General features: G+C 41.8%; 1 protein-coding gene across 4 annotated transcripts in view; it reads left to right on the top strand.

The window, feature by feature from the left end:
• The window catches only part of RAD51B (RAD51 paralog B), a 457,006-nt gene that overhangs the window by 293,418 nt on the left and 147,679 nt on the right, over positions 1 to 15,909 (top strand). For 3 of the 4 annotated variants that reach the window (XM_061463287.1, XM_061463285.1, XM_061463286.1), the window contains exon 10: positions 3,021 to 3,099. In XM_061463287.1, coding sequence (XP_061319271.1) covers positions 3,021 to 3,099 — 79 coding nt within the window. Of the gene's footprint in view, positions 1 to 3,020; positions 3,100 to 6,409; positions 6,530 to 15,909 lie in introns of all 4 variants that reach the window. The other variant, XR_009745095.1, reaches the window with a different exon arrangement.

Genomic DNA, 15,909 nt, shown 5'->3' with positions numbered 1-15,909 from the left:
ATTTTTCTCAGTAAGCAAACATTCAAAATAAAGCAATACCTTTGAATGTTCTGAGTTGTTCTCGTTTCACTAGGAAGGACGCTAATTCTGAGCCTGAGATGTAACTCAGAAGAAGCAGCAGCCCTTCAGAGGGGCCCAGTGATGTGCTGCTGAAAGGATGTGATTTATTATATTTTTTCATGGCTATAACTTAGTTATACACACACTGTAACTGCATAAAAATGCAGTAACAGAACGTACATAGGGTTATTTGAATGTCTGTCCGTTTGCACATACAACCGTGCCTAGTGCACGTGCATGTATAGGTTAGTATTTATGTGTATAGACCAGCACAGAATGCCAAAAGCTTGACCTTAGCATGAGATTTGTAACCGTTTCACTTCGGGCCTTTCTGATTAAACATCCAGCTGCTGCGAGAGACCCTGTAGCTGAGCATTCGCACAGGTTTTCCCCCCCATCCTCTCCCTCATGTTCTCAATACTGAGGGGTGTGTGAAGTACCAGGAAGAACTCTGCTGTCCTCCTGGCAGAGTCCCCTCCCGTGGCATCAGTGCTGGCCCTGGAGATAATGGCGGGGAGGGAAATTTGGGTTTTGTCAAGGTGCGCCAGGGATGTGGGATGTGACATGCCCCTCCTTCCTCCAGAAGTTCATTCCAGAGAGAACGGTAATAAACGCGGAAGAGGGGAAAGTGCTACCGCAGCAGTTTTCCTACTTGGAGTACATCACAAAGGTTGTATTGCATCCTGAGGTGGTTTTGCCAGCCTCATATGACTGAAAGGAAAACACTGACATTTGGACTGGTCTGATGTTCTCTGGCTGTGCTGTGGTTTTTATGTGCCTGCCTTTTTTACTTCCTGAAGAAGGGAGGCTATGTTTGGTTTGAACTCTGAAAACCATAGAAGCGTTTGCTAGCTGTGGGTAGTAATGGTTAGATTTGAAGAACCAGATATTTGAGGATTTCATTTCTTCAGCCTCTGTCAGAATCAGATGAGAAAAAGTTGCAAGATGTCTAAGCATACTCATGTCTGCAGACTACATACAAATGAAACCAACCTACTATATAGATAACCTTTGCATTTAAAGTGCTACAGAACAGTCACACAAGCCTTGATTCTGCTGCAGAATTTGCTACCAAATCCCGTGCTTACATAAGGACTCTGCAGAGCTCAAACCTCTGGTGCTTGATATTGTTAATCTTACGAATAAATGGCCTAGTCCTGTATGTCTGTGAAGTGGTTCAATACTGGCTGACTTTCCAGTGAAATGTGAGCAGTTTTGGTGAGCATGAACTTCCTTGCTTTTATGTAATCTCTCTTGGCTTTTGTAAAACCTGTTCACTGTTTCCCTGCTGATCATTAGGCACCACCAACCGAAATTCGTACGCAGTGACCCTTACAAGTGCTTGAATGCTTGGCAGAATTAGGGCATGACCTTTGGAAATAACTGGGGGGGGAAAGGGTTACTCAATTTGAAATCAGCAGGACCTGTTGTGCCCCACACCTCTAAAAATAAGATTGTTCCTGTCTGTAGTTCTAAGAAGTCTGTACTTGGATGTATCTGAGAGACGGCTGCCTCTCTTGGGCTGGGAGGGTGTAGTATATGACAGGGCTTTAGAAATGTAGGCCCTGAGGAGTGTGAAGGTTCCACAAATCGCAACTGGGCAGGTCTCATGGATGGGTTACATGAAACCAGTGCACTGAAGGAAAAGAAGTCGTCAGGCACGCTCTGAGCCCCAAGCAGTCATGGCTTGGGCTCTGCAATACTGCTCTGCTCGGAGCAGATCCCTGCTGATCCCAGGATCAGCATGGGCTGAGGAGGAGCAGCCTGCTCAAACCATGTCCTCAGGGGCCAGGAGGGTGGGAAGGCTTTTCCAGGGTGCGCAGCCATGGCTGGGAGCACTGGTTTCCAGTTCCTGGCCTTTTCTTCTATCTGTTGAAAAGGCGAGCAGAGAAATGTGTTTCAGCTTTCATGAGCAGCTCTGTACCAGAGGCAGAGCAGCAGCATGCTCTCTGCTTCAGCCACTGCTGCCCATGTCTTCTGCAGGCCCACATGGGGACTATTAGGTCAGTGTTTATGCTGATCACGCTGTGGGCAGAGCTTATTAAATTTTTCATTAAAATGTGACTTTCATGTAGGTGACAGAATGGGGGGTATGTTAGGCAAACTGTGAGGAGCAGTGCTCGGCAATGAGCAAAAATCAAACAGCCAAGCAATAAAGCCTAGCACGTTTGTGTGCGTTTGCCACTGCAAGTTCCACATCGCCATTGCCCTGCCAGCAAACCCATTTCTTTGACTCCAGAGCTCTGCTGCACCTCATCTTTCACACTCCATAGTTTCTCTCCAGAGAGCTTGGGATGTTTCTGGCCTGACCATAGAGGGCCAGCACACACAAAAGCTGAGCTAAATTCAATTGTGCTATACACCCCAAGGGAATTCCAGTTCCTGTTTTGATACTCAAAGGTTAAGATCCTTGAATAAAGTTTGACTTGGTCATTACCCCTTTTGCGAAAGAGAACATCCAGATACTTGCCGTCCCTGGTGTGATGACCCACAGGTGGTCCATGCTGCTTCCAGGGGCAGGAGGAGTTCTTGTTCTTCAGTTCCAGGTGGAGTTCATGGAGAAGGCAAGGGGCACATCAGTAGAACAGCTAAGGACAATTAAAATTGTGTTTCCCAATGGCAGTTGCAGTTTTGCTCAAATTTGTGTCTGAGTACAACTACTTGAACCAGCAGGAATGATTAAGCTTAACAGGATGCCAGTAAGGCAAAATGCACTGCTCTTTTTGATAGTGGTTTTCTAGGACCTGTGAATCCTTTTAAAATCGCATCATGGGCTGTACATACATGTAAGAAGACCTCTACTTAGAAGTGACAGGGCTAGATCAATGACTACCTTGTTGTTTCTGCAATATGCCTTACTACTTAGAGAAGTTAAATCCAGTGAGATTATTCAACAGATTTGAGCTCTGATCAGTATGTTATAAAGACATGTACTTACATATTACTTGTTTGGTTTGCAGCTCCTGGTTGCTAAATCCCCTGTTGCTCCATTCTCTGCCTTTTTCTACACTATTGAGAAATCAGGCTTGGTTCTTCAAGGTAAGACCAGAGCATTGATTGTTTTGCCTTTTCAGTTAGTATTTTAAGCAGGCTGAATGTAGGTAACAGCATCTATGGCTGAAAATGGAGCTGTTTATACCTGATTAAAAACTCCCACATTTAACAGTCTGGCTAACAAGGGCAGCCCTCTGATACACTCACTGTTTTGTCTTGGATTATACTAAATCAGTTGTTGCGTATTCCAGTGGATCTAAGAATGGGCCCTGAAATTATTAATCAAGGCTCCCTGTTTTCCTGCAAGGTAAAGTAGAATGGTTCTGACAATGTTGCCATTGGATAGATTTCTCCAGGAGAAACATACCTATCTACCATTAATAACCTGCTCTAGTAAATGGTTATTCTTTAGTGAATGGCTTGACATCAGTAAAAATACAGGAAATTAATATCTGTTCTCTATTTTTGTGATTAGCATTTTAATGCTAATGCCCCATGGCCCAGATTCTCTGGGATATGAGGTAGTGTACTGAAAAGCTGTATATTACTGCCATGATGTCAGGGAACTGGGGTTCCATGTGGCCATGTCCTAATCCATGTACTTTTAGACCACAGCAAAAGGGAAGTTCAGCCCTTCCCCTTTTAAACCCATTTATTCCAGTAAGTCTCCCTTTAATGCCCCTACTTTTTGATAGACATTCATAGATAATTTTGTTTAGTTGCTGTCTGTTGATATGCAGCCTGACTCCTGATTGCTGCATCAGTTCAGCAGACTAAATAAAACTAGTCAGCACCTGTCACTTTTTGTTCAGAGGATATGCTCTGATATGCAGCCATGGCGTTTAAAAAAAAGTGAGTATCGCTGTTTCTGAGGTCACTGATCTCATAAAGCACCTTGAACATTTTAAGGTATGCAGACAGTTCCTTCTGATTGCCCATTTCTCACCTTCAAACAGGCTGTACCAGACCAGCAACTTGTTTACTTTTACTAGTGACTAAATACACTTACATCTCTGGTGATACATAACATCAGAAAAACAGAAGAATCAAAAATATTTTTATGCTGTGTTTTTGCTTCCATTTGATACACCTACATAATGATAATAGGGGGGTAGGGGTGTCCATCTGGTGTTTCCTAAGAATTTAAGTACTATACCCAGTGTATTCTTAGATGGCATTTTGGAAATTTGATCTGGTTTATTTGTTAGCAGTAATTTTAAAAAGGCTACAGGAACTACAAACAATTTTTATTAGTTTAAACTGAGATGGCTTGCTAGAGTTGGTCTAGACATATTTTGGTTCAGTATAGGGCAGAAGACAAGCTACTTTTCAATGTTGAATATTTTCTATGTTGCAGAGATGTTTCTCGTCATTAATAAAAAGTCAGACAGTTTCCTGCTCTGTCCTCAGGCACTGATGTAAGTGAAACTTTGGGAAAGAAAAATTTCCAGTTTCAGAAATGGGAAGCATTTTTTTCAGAGAGGATCTTTGTTTCAGTTCTTTTCTGTGAGACAGGACTATAGCTTTCCAAGGACTGAACCTTGCCTTTAACGAACAAATGGGCCTGGTAACATGTAATGATGGTGAAGCAGGACTCTGATAGAAGGGATAGCATTGTATTAGGAGTATGGGAATTGCTCTCTTCCTGGTATCCATGTTTCTGGGCTGCACATTTAAACCATCTTTCACTGTTTTTCTAAAATCAGGGGAGATACCGTTTTGTATATCTCAGAGTAAATGCTGTCTCTATATCAAGCATTCTTTGTACATTTTGGAAGGCAGCTTGAAGCTCTTCTTTTCTACGCCGTTATGTTTCCAGTTTAGATATTTTTCTCCATGATGGGTATTAAGGACGGGCATGGTTCCCCTGATAGTGTGTCCCAGGCTATTTTACAGAGACTTGCAAGCACTTACACACAAGCCATCTGAGTTGTTCAAAGTAAATATTGCATGTTCTCATCCCACATTTCAATGATCATTAATGGAAAGAGTAAGTGAGCAAATCACCTGGAAATGGCTGGTTCGGATAAGACAGAGAAAGAGGCACAAGGCTGCTTCGTGCAAGGGTGGCTAGGTTTTTTATGAGAGTTGTAGCTGGTGCTTTTTTCCAAAGGGAAGCTGGACACAAGGCAAGATATCAATAAGTCAACTGGCCATGGGTCAGCCGGTGAGGGAGTGTCCCTGCGTTGCTGCTCAAGGGACATCGTATAGCACTAACAAGTGGAATCTGTCCCGTAGACTGATTGCAAAGGCAGCTTTCCCATTCAGGCTTTGTTGTTGAATTCAGATGGTGTCAGGAGGTGATCACATTCAGGATGGCTGATGGGAACAAGTGGATGGGTGTGGGAACTGGTGAGAAACAGCAGCTGGCTGAAGTGCCCAGGATTCCTTCTTTTTACTCAGGGGGTCCCATCCTGGGACCATTAGCCAATAGGCCATAAACAAATTGATATCGGAAAATGTGGCTGGAAACTCCTCGATTAGAGAGGGTGAATGGGGAATGAAAGACAAAGTGAACGTGTGATTTAACAGTTCCATAAGCAATTTCCATTGTCACCTCTGAGGGATTAGGATGTGTGGAATAGGCTAAAAATGAGGAGGAGCACCCCCCCCCCCCCCCCCCTTTTTGTTCTGTGGGCTGGAGGATAATAAAACGGCAGGAGAGGCAGTGCAGCTAGTTAGGGATTTCACAGGCTGCTATTTGATGCAGTTTAAGGAGCCCTTCTGCTATTGTTGCAGTTAAAATGGGAAGCGGAACTGTTCTCCATTTGCAAAAATCTCCAGCGTCCTCAGGAAGAAGGCTGAGAGCAAAAGGCTATTAAGATGGTAATGCTGCCCCATTTGGAGGAGTGTATCAAAATCCTCTTTGTCAATGTAAATCGCTTCTCTGTTTCCCTGGTATCTTTGCATCTCATGGCCTCAGTGCAAGAACGGTGTTTGGAGGAGACCCTCGTGAAGGCAGAACTGCTTCTCTTTTATTGTCAGAGGATTGCTCCAGGTTGCCCAAGGGTGCCACAGAGAAAACTTCTTTGCTTTTATAAACTTGAAGTGTTTAGGGATGAAAAGAATCCATTTATTCACTCATTCTTTTATTTCCATTTGCAGACTAGAGAAACAAAATTTGATGGTTGGAAAGCAAGATTGGCTAGTCGGAGATTTACCAGGGGAAGTCAGCCTTCATTATCCTGCTTTCATAGCTTCAGTATGCACTGTGCTATGGAGGGGGTGGAGTGCAAACCAAAAAAAAAAGCCTTAATTGCCTTTATATTGCAATACGATGTCATGTAATGTACTGCATGCTGTACAGTGTGACTCTGTATGAACCTGAATTGAGAACGCAAAATCTGTTTTATAGAGATCATAAACAGGAAGGCAGGAGCCTGGACCTAAGCACTTCAAAATATTGGAAGTTTTGCTGTCTGCTTGTGTGTTCTGTTTAAGGACTTGCTGTTGCTTCCCTAATTCAATACGCTAGGTAAAATAAATGAGATGATACTGTTAAAAAGAAGAATAACAACAAAAAGCTCCAGACCTGACTGTTTAAGGGTGCAAGTCACAAGATTATTTTTCTCATTGGCAGTGATATAATTTATGGTCTGGATTGGAAATCACTAGCTGGTAGTTCTGTTTCTGGCATATCAGTCAGAACAGATTATGGTCTGTTCTCCCCTTGTAGTTTCATTGATGCTGAATGTCACACATACTGGGTTAGGGCAGCTGAATTTGAAGATGCCACTTAGCCATGCAAGCACATATGCAAAAAAAGAAGATAGGCTGAATAAACTGACGTCGGTTTTAAGCATCGTCCAAGTCTAACTTTAGAAGTAGCAGCATTCTAGGATATAAATAGCAAGCAACAGAGCCTAGCTATTAGCAGCTGATAGCTGGGCTGTTTGTGGATGTAAGTCTCATTCCATCTCACCTAAGTAAATGCCCTCTGTTACCAAGAGGATGGCGCTGCAAAAGAGGACAGGGAACATGGTGCCTGATTGCCAGCTGGAGAGTCTTTTCGCTAAATGCTTTAACCAAACTGATTAACACTGCTCTTCACTGAAAGAGCTCAGAGGCAAATAATACTAGTGAGCTAGGACTTGCTTTTGAGTAATGATTTATTTTCAGTGTCATAGGGTTTAAAGATGGGTGGAATCAGCTGTTCATCCAGACTGACCTCCCATATATCATGCATGTTTCCTTCAGATATGTGATAACTTTTTACACTGAATCATGTCTTTTAGAAAGGCATTCACTTTTGTTTGAAGACATCAAGAAATAAAAGTTCCTGGTTTGTCTTGACAGTGCTATCAGGCTTTAGCTACCTTGCTGCTAAATATTTGTTCTGTATTTCAGATTAGAATTTGTCTGCCTTAGCTTTTGACCTCAGTTCTTGTCATGACCTTCAGTGCTAAATAAAGCACTGTTGCTGTTAAATGGTTGCCGTTTTGCGTGAGTGTACTTGACATTAAGATTTATCCTCTTTTATTCTTCCTTTTGAAAGAAAGTTATAACTACCTGGAAACTTAACCTCAAAACATCTGTGTCTCATGCTCACTGGCTCCCACTCAAAGTAAAGACAGAATACTTAGCGTTGCTAAAGGGAAAAGTTAGATTCTTGTATCATGAGGACTGGATAATTAGTTGATTAATCCACCCTTTCTCCTGCCCTCTTTTCCACTGCTCATGTGTCTATGTGCACACAGCCGTGCTCACCTTGCCTATAATGTCTTATTGAAGCAGGTAACTTCTCATAAGTAGGAACAAAAAATATGTGGCACTCAGAAGAGAGTGTCTTAGGTTTTAAGTTTCATCCTACTAATAGGGGAGAGATCTGGGAACAGCTAAATCTAGGGAAACCTTGGTACATTGTGTTGCATTTGTCACTAATGTAAGGAAGGAGACTCATTTTGATCTCAAAATAGCATAGGGTCTGGGTTTGTAGTGCAGTGTGGCAAAGTGTCTCCAAATGCTGTGACTAATTTATATGGCTGAAGCAAGTGAAGAGTGCCTCATTTTATTTTGTAAAGAAAGGAGTAGTGAGGTAGAAGGGAAATTCTGAAAGAAAGGGCAGCATTATTTGTATTGTATTGTGTGAGTTTGAACAGTGAGAGACAATGATTTACTGCATCAAAAGCTTCTATTCAATTAAAGAACTGTAACTATAAAGTGACCTTTGTCTGGAATAACATGGATATAATCTGTAAAATGTAGCAGGGTTGTACTTGATGTGTGAATGGATGGAAGACAGATTAATGGGAATAAAGTTGTGCATTGCTATTGAGATGGTAACAGATTTGCAGTACCACTGGTGATTTCCGGTCCTGCTGGAGGGATAAAGATGAACTGATCATTGTTAGGGTCTCTGTGGGGTGGAACCGTTTTTGCTGTATTCCCCACAGGACACCAAAAGTCTTGTGCTATTTCTAACAGGTTTGTAACAATGAGAGGAAACAAAACTGCAATTGGTTAGTAGCCTAGGTTTATCCTGGCAGTAAGGAATGTAAAAAAATTAAGACTCCCATCATCCCAGTGCCAGCAAAATCACTCCTACAGATGTAGCTGACATCAATGAAAATGTCCTTTGCTTTGGCTGGTTCATGACATTTTGGGGAATGGGTTTCTAAACCTGACCCAGAAATGGCATTTGCTCGGGTGAGGGTGTCCTCACTAGGTGGCTTTTGTGGAAAGTGCTGTACTGCTCTGCAGCAGTGTCAAACAAAGTCTCACTGGAGGAGCTGAACTCCATGGCTGTCAAATGAAGAAGTCCACAGGAACAAAGCACAGATGCAAAGCCAACTAAAAGTGGTAATGAAGAGAGGTGGGGGGAACATATTTTAATTGTGAAGGAAGACTAGAGGCATCTTGGGTTTAGATACAGTAGGAACTGTATCTAAATTCTGTCATTTCAATAAAATTAAATGTTTCTGTCTGTGAACATGATCCTTCTAGTGAAACAGTAGATAGACAACAGCTCTGTAAGGTTTCTGGCCATACTTTTTTTCTGTGAGCTTAACTTTTGGGATGATATTATGCTGGATAAATCCAGTTTAGCATGAAGTATTGAATTACTTGCTTATTTCTGAGCACATGTGTGAAGACACTGAAGATACAGTACTGCTTTCTTGCCCTGAAAGCCAAACTTGCCCCCAAATGCTTTGCTAAATGGCAGCTGAAATGCCAGCATTTAAGTTTTACTAAATGTAATATGAAAAAAAAATCTTAGTACAAGCAGTATGCCAAATCTGTTCTCATTTACATGAGTATGAGTCAAAATTATTTTAATCCACTGTTGTTGAAACAATGAGCTGAACAGTTTAAGTCTGTATTTGCAAAGACATCCCCCTCTTTTCAAGCCTGGCATAGGCTTCCTGGGACAAAATGGTCTCACTTCAGAGAAATCTCTTCCTTACCAGTCTCTCTGTAATGAATTCCTGATCAAAGTGAGCTGCTCCCCTGTGTTTTCAGCACAGTGCTAAAGCAAATGGCCTTTTTTCCAAAAGGCTTTTAACATATGGAGTGAAGTTGTCTGTTGATTAGAGGTAGTATCTGTGATTTGTGACAGTATATTGTTCTGGGAACTGAATGTTGTAGAAGATCAAGAGTCTGCTAATAATTGCCTGGATTTAATGTAGAAGGTACTACATCTTTCAGGCCACACATTTGTAAGATAAGGTAAAATGTACCTAAAATGGACTTAAGTTCTTAAGTGAACACAGTCATGAGTTCATTTTGGCTTTAGAAAGCCAAAAAAAGTCTGTCCAAACCCACGTTTTCAGCCATAGTGAAGTCTCATGCTCTTGTGTGCAGCTTATGAAAGTAAAAAGCAGTTAAGTCTCACTGTGATTTATCTCTTTCTCACGTAGGCACAACTACATTTCTTTTGCTGTCCTGAAAGGTTATGTCTCTTCTGGTTTCACCACTAGCATGCCTGATGAAGCCATTACTACTGTCGTTTTCTTCTGTAAAATGGTAGCAGTAGAGGACTATGACCCAAATGATTAATCTTGGTAGCATGCACAACTTTTCTTTAGCTGTAGGACTTTATGTATTCTCCATGTTAAAATCTTGTAAAATCTCTGAGCATACAGCTTTGTTGCCAAAGGGAAATGCTGGTCACTTTATTGTTCCCTGTGCTTGGGAGGGGAGAATGGTGTGGAGATCCAGAAGTTAGCTGCAGTCTAAACCTGGAAGTCTCCAGAGTGCAATCCTGTGTAGATAGGCACATTGGAATAATACTTCATCTAAACTAGAAAACTTTGCCTGAGCAGGAGATTACTAGCACAGGGGTAACGCCTTGCAAATAGGCTTTCTGCTGCTTTGGCCCCAGTACTGTTTTTCTATGAAACTTTCTCTATGTTTCCAGAGTTAACACACCTAGAATAACCTCGGGTATCTCAGCATCTGATGTGTAGACTTGCCCTGTCTTTAAAACTGGACTAACGACAAATTTAAATGATCTTATCATATAAGCTTAAATCTGTCTTGGTAAGATGGAACAGGAATATATAGCACTTTCATAGAAACAGACACACATGTGATGAACCCCCCCAACAAACAGGTTTTTACTTCAAAAGGTTTTTCTTACTACAGTCATTCCTTAAAACTAATAACATGGGGCTGTTATGGTAAAGTATTTTCTGTATGTTCATTTGAACTTTTAACGTGGTATTAAGGATTCTTGCAGCTCTTCTCATCATTTATGTTGTAGTGAAACCAGAGTGTGGTCCTTTGTCATTCATTTCTGTGAAGACCTCTGAAAACATTGTGATACTGAATTTCAGGGCCAGATTGAGCTAGCCAAGAGTTACCAAGGTGAGAGAGGCAACAAGTGGAGTCAGCAGTTTGTTAGAGCATGGTGTATCAGCCCTGGCTGTTCCCTGGTTTTCCACCTGAAAAACCCTAGAGGGTCTGCTTTAGGGCTCAACTAAGGCAAAGCAGTACATGCATGACTGCAGTGGTGAAGAGGAAGCACAGGCAGATGATGCTACAATGATCAGTTCAACAAAAGATGTTGCTGTTGGAAAGATTTTACTTTACTGTCTGCTGAATCTCGTTTTTATTTAAACTTCCTAGCTTTTCCATTACAGAAACAATCACCCATGTAGTCAAATGTCCTGTGAAAGGTGTGATCTCCAGAAGCAGCAGCAGAGATATGAAGAGTGATGTTCCTGGAAAATGCTGTGGGACTACTAGAGTGCTATGAAGCAGTCTGCAATAGAGTGATTTCTCAGTGCTGTGTGTTCTTGTGGAGACTTAAGCTGGAATGTGCCTTACTACTCAGTGAATTATGTTAGATAGGCAGGCTGATGTCCTGAGTCATGAACACCAAGCATTGCACTCATGAAGATGTTTAAAGTGAGACTCTTTTGCTTAGTTGCATACAGAAAACATCACATTCCTCTTTCACGCAGTGTGTGTTTGATGAAGGACTTCAGTCTTGAGGCATATTGGGTGCGAACTGCATGCTAGATCTGTTACTTTCTTCATGCCCTGTTTGTGCAAGTGAATTACGCAGAACAAGGTATTGGGCAGCCAGGCACATACATTGCAGCTGTGAGTTTGCAGACTGTATCCTGTCTGCTATGGCCATTTGCTGAAGTTCACAGAGGGGCAGAACATCCTGTTTGCTCAGTTTTCTTTGTCTGCCTTGTATCAGCACCGGGAGAATATTCCTATGTATCTTTTCTTTTCTGCTCCGAAATTGGATCACAGTACTCATGAATTGCGTTCAATAGCTGGAAATGTGAGGATATCTGATTGCTGAGGTCTCTTATTTTAAACACCACATGCCAGGAAAAGTATGTGGGATCCCACCAGCTTAGCACTGGAGGGTGCAGGATGCATCAACAGGAAAACCAAACAAAACATGAAGTGAAATTCATTTGAAAAGGGAAGGGACTCATATACCACCCATCAGTGCTGTTTAAACTCCTCGTATCCACATAATAGGCCTTTTATTTTCCCTCAGCTCTTCTCAATATGCAAACTATGTGAAATTGATTTTTAGAGCTGCAGCTGTCACCAAAGTCAGTGGGAGCTGTAGGTGCTTGTTACCTTTGAAAATCAAGCCAGTGTATCCTAATCTGCAAGCAAAAGCCAAAACAACCAAATTAGAATGGTTAAAGCATAACTCTGATAGTTCTGTAATGTGATCCCAGCCACCTTCATATTTGATACAGAGGCAGGGCCTCATGCTGTGCACACTGGAGCTTAAAGGTATGTTGTTTCTTCTTTGCCTTTCAGCCCTCTTTCCCCTACAGCTTTATGGCTTCGCTTCATCACCACAGTCCTTCCAGTTGAGTAATACTGAATTCTACTCTATTGATGTTTAACAGAGCTAACTTTTATTCATCCAGAATACTTACTTTTCCTCGAGAAACAGGTTTGCTCCCCCTTTCTCTCTTGAATGTGCGTTAGGCTGAACTAGGGAGTGAATGGTCACGTAACTGACCCAATAGCTTACCACCTACTGTAGCAGCAGCGAGGGAAAGCAGCCACCCAAAGCACAGTTTGATTTTCATATGGAAGATCTGTCATGCCCTAACAAAGGTTCCTAAGCAGTGGCCAGAAGTCAGAGCAAGTCCAGATTTCTCCAGTGTAGAAAGAACTAAATTCCACTGTCACATCTGAACATGAGGAGAGAAAGGCATCCCTCCCACTGGTCCCAGCTGTCTGGGCTCAGGAAGGACACTGCATACTGCTGCATCACTCAAGGGCACAGGAAACTTCAGCACGCAGACTGAATATGCAAACTCATGGTCCTCTTCTGGCAGAGGGGCAAATGAGCTGGCCCACCTGAGGGCTGTGTGGCACTGATTGAGACCAGCTCACCTCACAGTCAGCTCAAGAATGTGTCTTTTGTGGACAGGTCTTTGCAGAAAAGGTATCTTGACTGATGAAGCTGTCTGCCTGTGTTTGTTCCCCTTCTCAGTCACCACTGGAACAGCTGCATCCACCAACAGCTGTTTTCAGTGTGGCTTCTTGACTGTGCCTGGTTTGGTGGTGCAGAGAGGACTGCACAATTGTCATTAAATTTGTTCACCTGTCCTTCCCATAGTGTGAAAAGCGAGTGGTAGTTTAGTGACTTGCCCAAAACAATTACTTGACCAAGAAGAGTAAAACTGCAGGAATGCACAAGTGATAAGTTTGTAGTAAACTGCATTTGCCACCCGCTGTTATGGATCAGAGGGCGTTGATTTTGTTGAATGACTAAAAACCTTTTTGTCCATAAAGTAGATGAGACAGGGAGGGATCTGCTGCTGATGTTGATTTCAGGAAGTGTGATCAGATGCCTGGATGTTTTCAAATAAAGTATATTCTGAGTTTTAACTGTTCCTTGTGTGCACTTCCTTCAATAGTTGCCAAAGATTAAGTTGTTTTGGCTTTCTTTGTTTTTGTGGTTAGTTTGGGTTTTAACTCTAATGCTCAGAATCAATAGCTCAGCTGGTTCAGAGAAAGCTATTTTAAATGGCCTTCTGTTCCTGCACACCCCTTAGACTGGCAGTTTTCTCAGTTCATTGGTTCTGTGTCTTTTTTTTTTTTCATAGTGCACATATTGTTAGTAAAATAAGGAGACTTTAAAACAGAGGAAGTAGAGGTTATGTTGATCTTGAAACACCAGCAATTGAAAGGACCATTCATGGTTTCCTTCAAAACAAAACCAATTGGTAAGATAATGCTAACGAGGGCTGGGTGCCCAGAAGGGCATCATAACGAAGCATCCACTGTTATTGTTCAACTCAGTGTTTGTTCTTCATGTGAACAAAAGGAAGGAAGAACTATGCTATCAGACTAGAGAGGAAGGAGTCTTTGTTGCCCTTGGCTACCCTAACTTTAAATGTGAGGAAGCACAGGGCACTGCAGCGTAACCTTTCTGCAGTATTAGAAGGAGAAAATTGATAGTTCAGGACGTTTAAGGGCGGACATTCTGTTTATCTAAAGACTAGGCTTCCCTTGCATGACAGCACCAAATTAGGTATGTCAGTGCTAGTATTTATTTAGGTCATGTGAGGTTTTAAACTCTGGTTCCTCTGCTTTGCTGCTTCTTTGCTATGTAATTCCTCCTCTGCATTGCTGCTCACCATCAGCAACAGTGAGAGATGCCATTTCGTTATTGAGGGTGACAGGCACTGGGTGTCCTGAGTGTAAAGTTCAGTCATGTTGCTGAAGCATCAAGAATGTATCTGCTGGAGACTGACTCAGGCTTACTGTACTTTCTGCTCCTGCTCCACCCATAGAGCTGTCTGCTGAAGTGGCAGAATCCCTGCTGCCCCTCTCCCCGTCCTTCAAGTCATGAGGCTGACACACTGTCAGATTAATGACAAAGTTTACCATGCTCAGAGCTATTGTTTCAGATTTTCAGATGATTCAGACAATGGTTGTGTCATCAGCTAAGCTTGGGTTATGATTTAAAGATACTCCTTTCAATCATGCAAGTTTGCTTAGCCTGCCTATGCGTTAGTCTTCCTCTGGCTTTGCCTAGTCCATGTGCCATCTCCATGTATCAAGAAGCACTGGAGAAATGGATTTATACCCCATTAGAGACAATGCTGTGTTACTGGGAAGTTCGAAAAAAGTTTGTGCATATTTTGATTCTGATATAAAGAGTTCGTTCCTTGTATATAGTACTTTGAAATTTCTGGACACAAAATGGAAGCAGCTCACAAATACTTAGCAGCTTTGTCTGCACATTCAGAGTGCACCCCGTATTGATTTGTTGTTAACTCAGGTTACCACGGTGCGTGATGTACACTTTCACACATTTGTGACAGAGTCTATTTCCGTAATTCCAGAATCTGAAAAGTTGCGGTCACAACTTTAGTGGTTAGCTCAGAAAAGGGATTTGCTTACTCCAGCGAGTAAGACACAAGTTTCAGAAGACTGCTTGCAAACATTTTATAATACAGTGGCTTCATAGATTGCATGTTTTGTGAAGGCTCTACTGACATTACTGTAGGCAGAGTAAGAACTTTAATTAGAGAAAACAGCCTTGTTTTGTTTAATGCAATTGTTCTGAGGGCATGTTGATTCGATAGAGTGAAACCATTTGATAAGAATACAAAAAAAATGGAGACAATCCCATGAAGCTACTGAAAGGGTCAAGTGTAAGGAATTTTCTTCAAGGGTTCATTGTATATAAACTGTATACAAAACTGATGAAGGCAGGAGAATTAGGGCCAAGTTCAAATTAGATATGCTTCTCGTGGTTCTGGAGGTGATCAGCTTGTGTGTGAAACCATGCTGGATACAGCAAGAAATAAAGCAAATACTCTGTATTACATTATCGGTACTGTGGGTCTGTAAAACCATTAAGCTCAACACAATAAATGGAAAGACAAATCTGACTGTACTGGAAAATGAAATTAAGAAATGGAATGACCTCAGACCACCCACCAAAGTAGCCTTCCGGAAGTAGATTGATCTTTACTTCACGTAGTAGATGTGAAATCAAAGTAAAATGCTGAAAACCTGGATGGAAGAGTTGGGGAATGACTCTGCCCATGCTTAGGTTTTTTATATTATTAGAATCTTAAAGTGTGGTGGTTCTTTAAAGAAAAAAGATCCAACATTGGGCTTAGCACATTTTAGTCAAGCCACAGCAAGTGCAAGTGTACTCAGTTTACAAATACAAATGTTTGGGGTTTGCTATGTTTTCCTAATTGCTAACCCCAGAAATTATTTGTTTCCTAAAAGCCAAAAGGGCTTCTTTCCTTCTCACATATCATCATGAGTGGTTTTAATGGAATAAATTGAATCTTGTGTGCCAGCTAAACAGTTGTCTTCAACCATGTCTGTCTATGCCAGTCATGGGGGTTTATGTATGCAGTTACAGTTTTTGTACTTGGGTGTTAAAACTGAAGA

This window comes from Pezoporus flaviventris, unplaced genomic scaffold (genome assembly GCF_033815535.1).
Source record: "Pezoporus flaviventris isolate CSIRO_AGI_PZ_B2104156 unplaced genomic scaffold, CSIRO_AGI_Pfla_v1 ptg000036l, whole genome shotgun sequence".
NCBI classification, from domain to species: Eukaryota; Metazoa; Chordata; class Aves; order Psittaciformes; family Psittacidae; genus Pezoporus; species Pezoporus flaviventris.
Note: the sequence above shows the minus strand (reverse complement) of the source record. Positions and strands in the feature narration are given on the sequence as shown.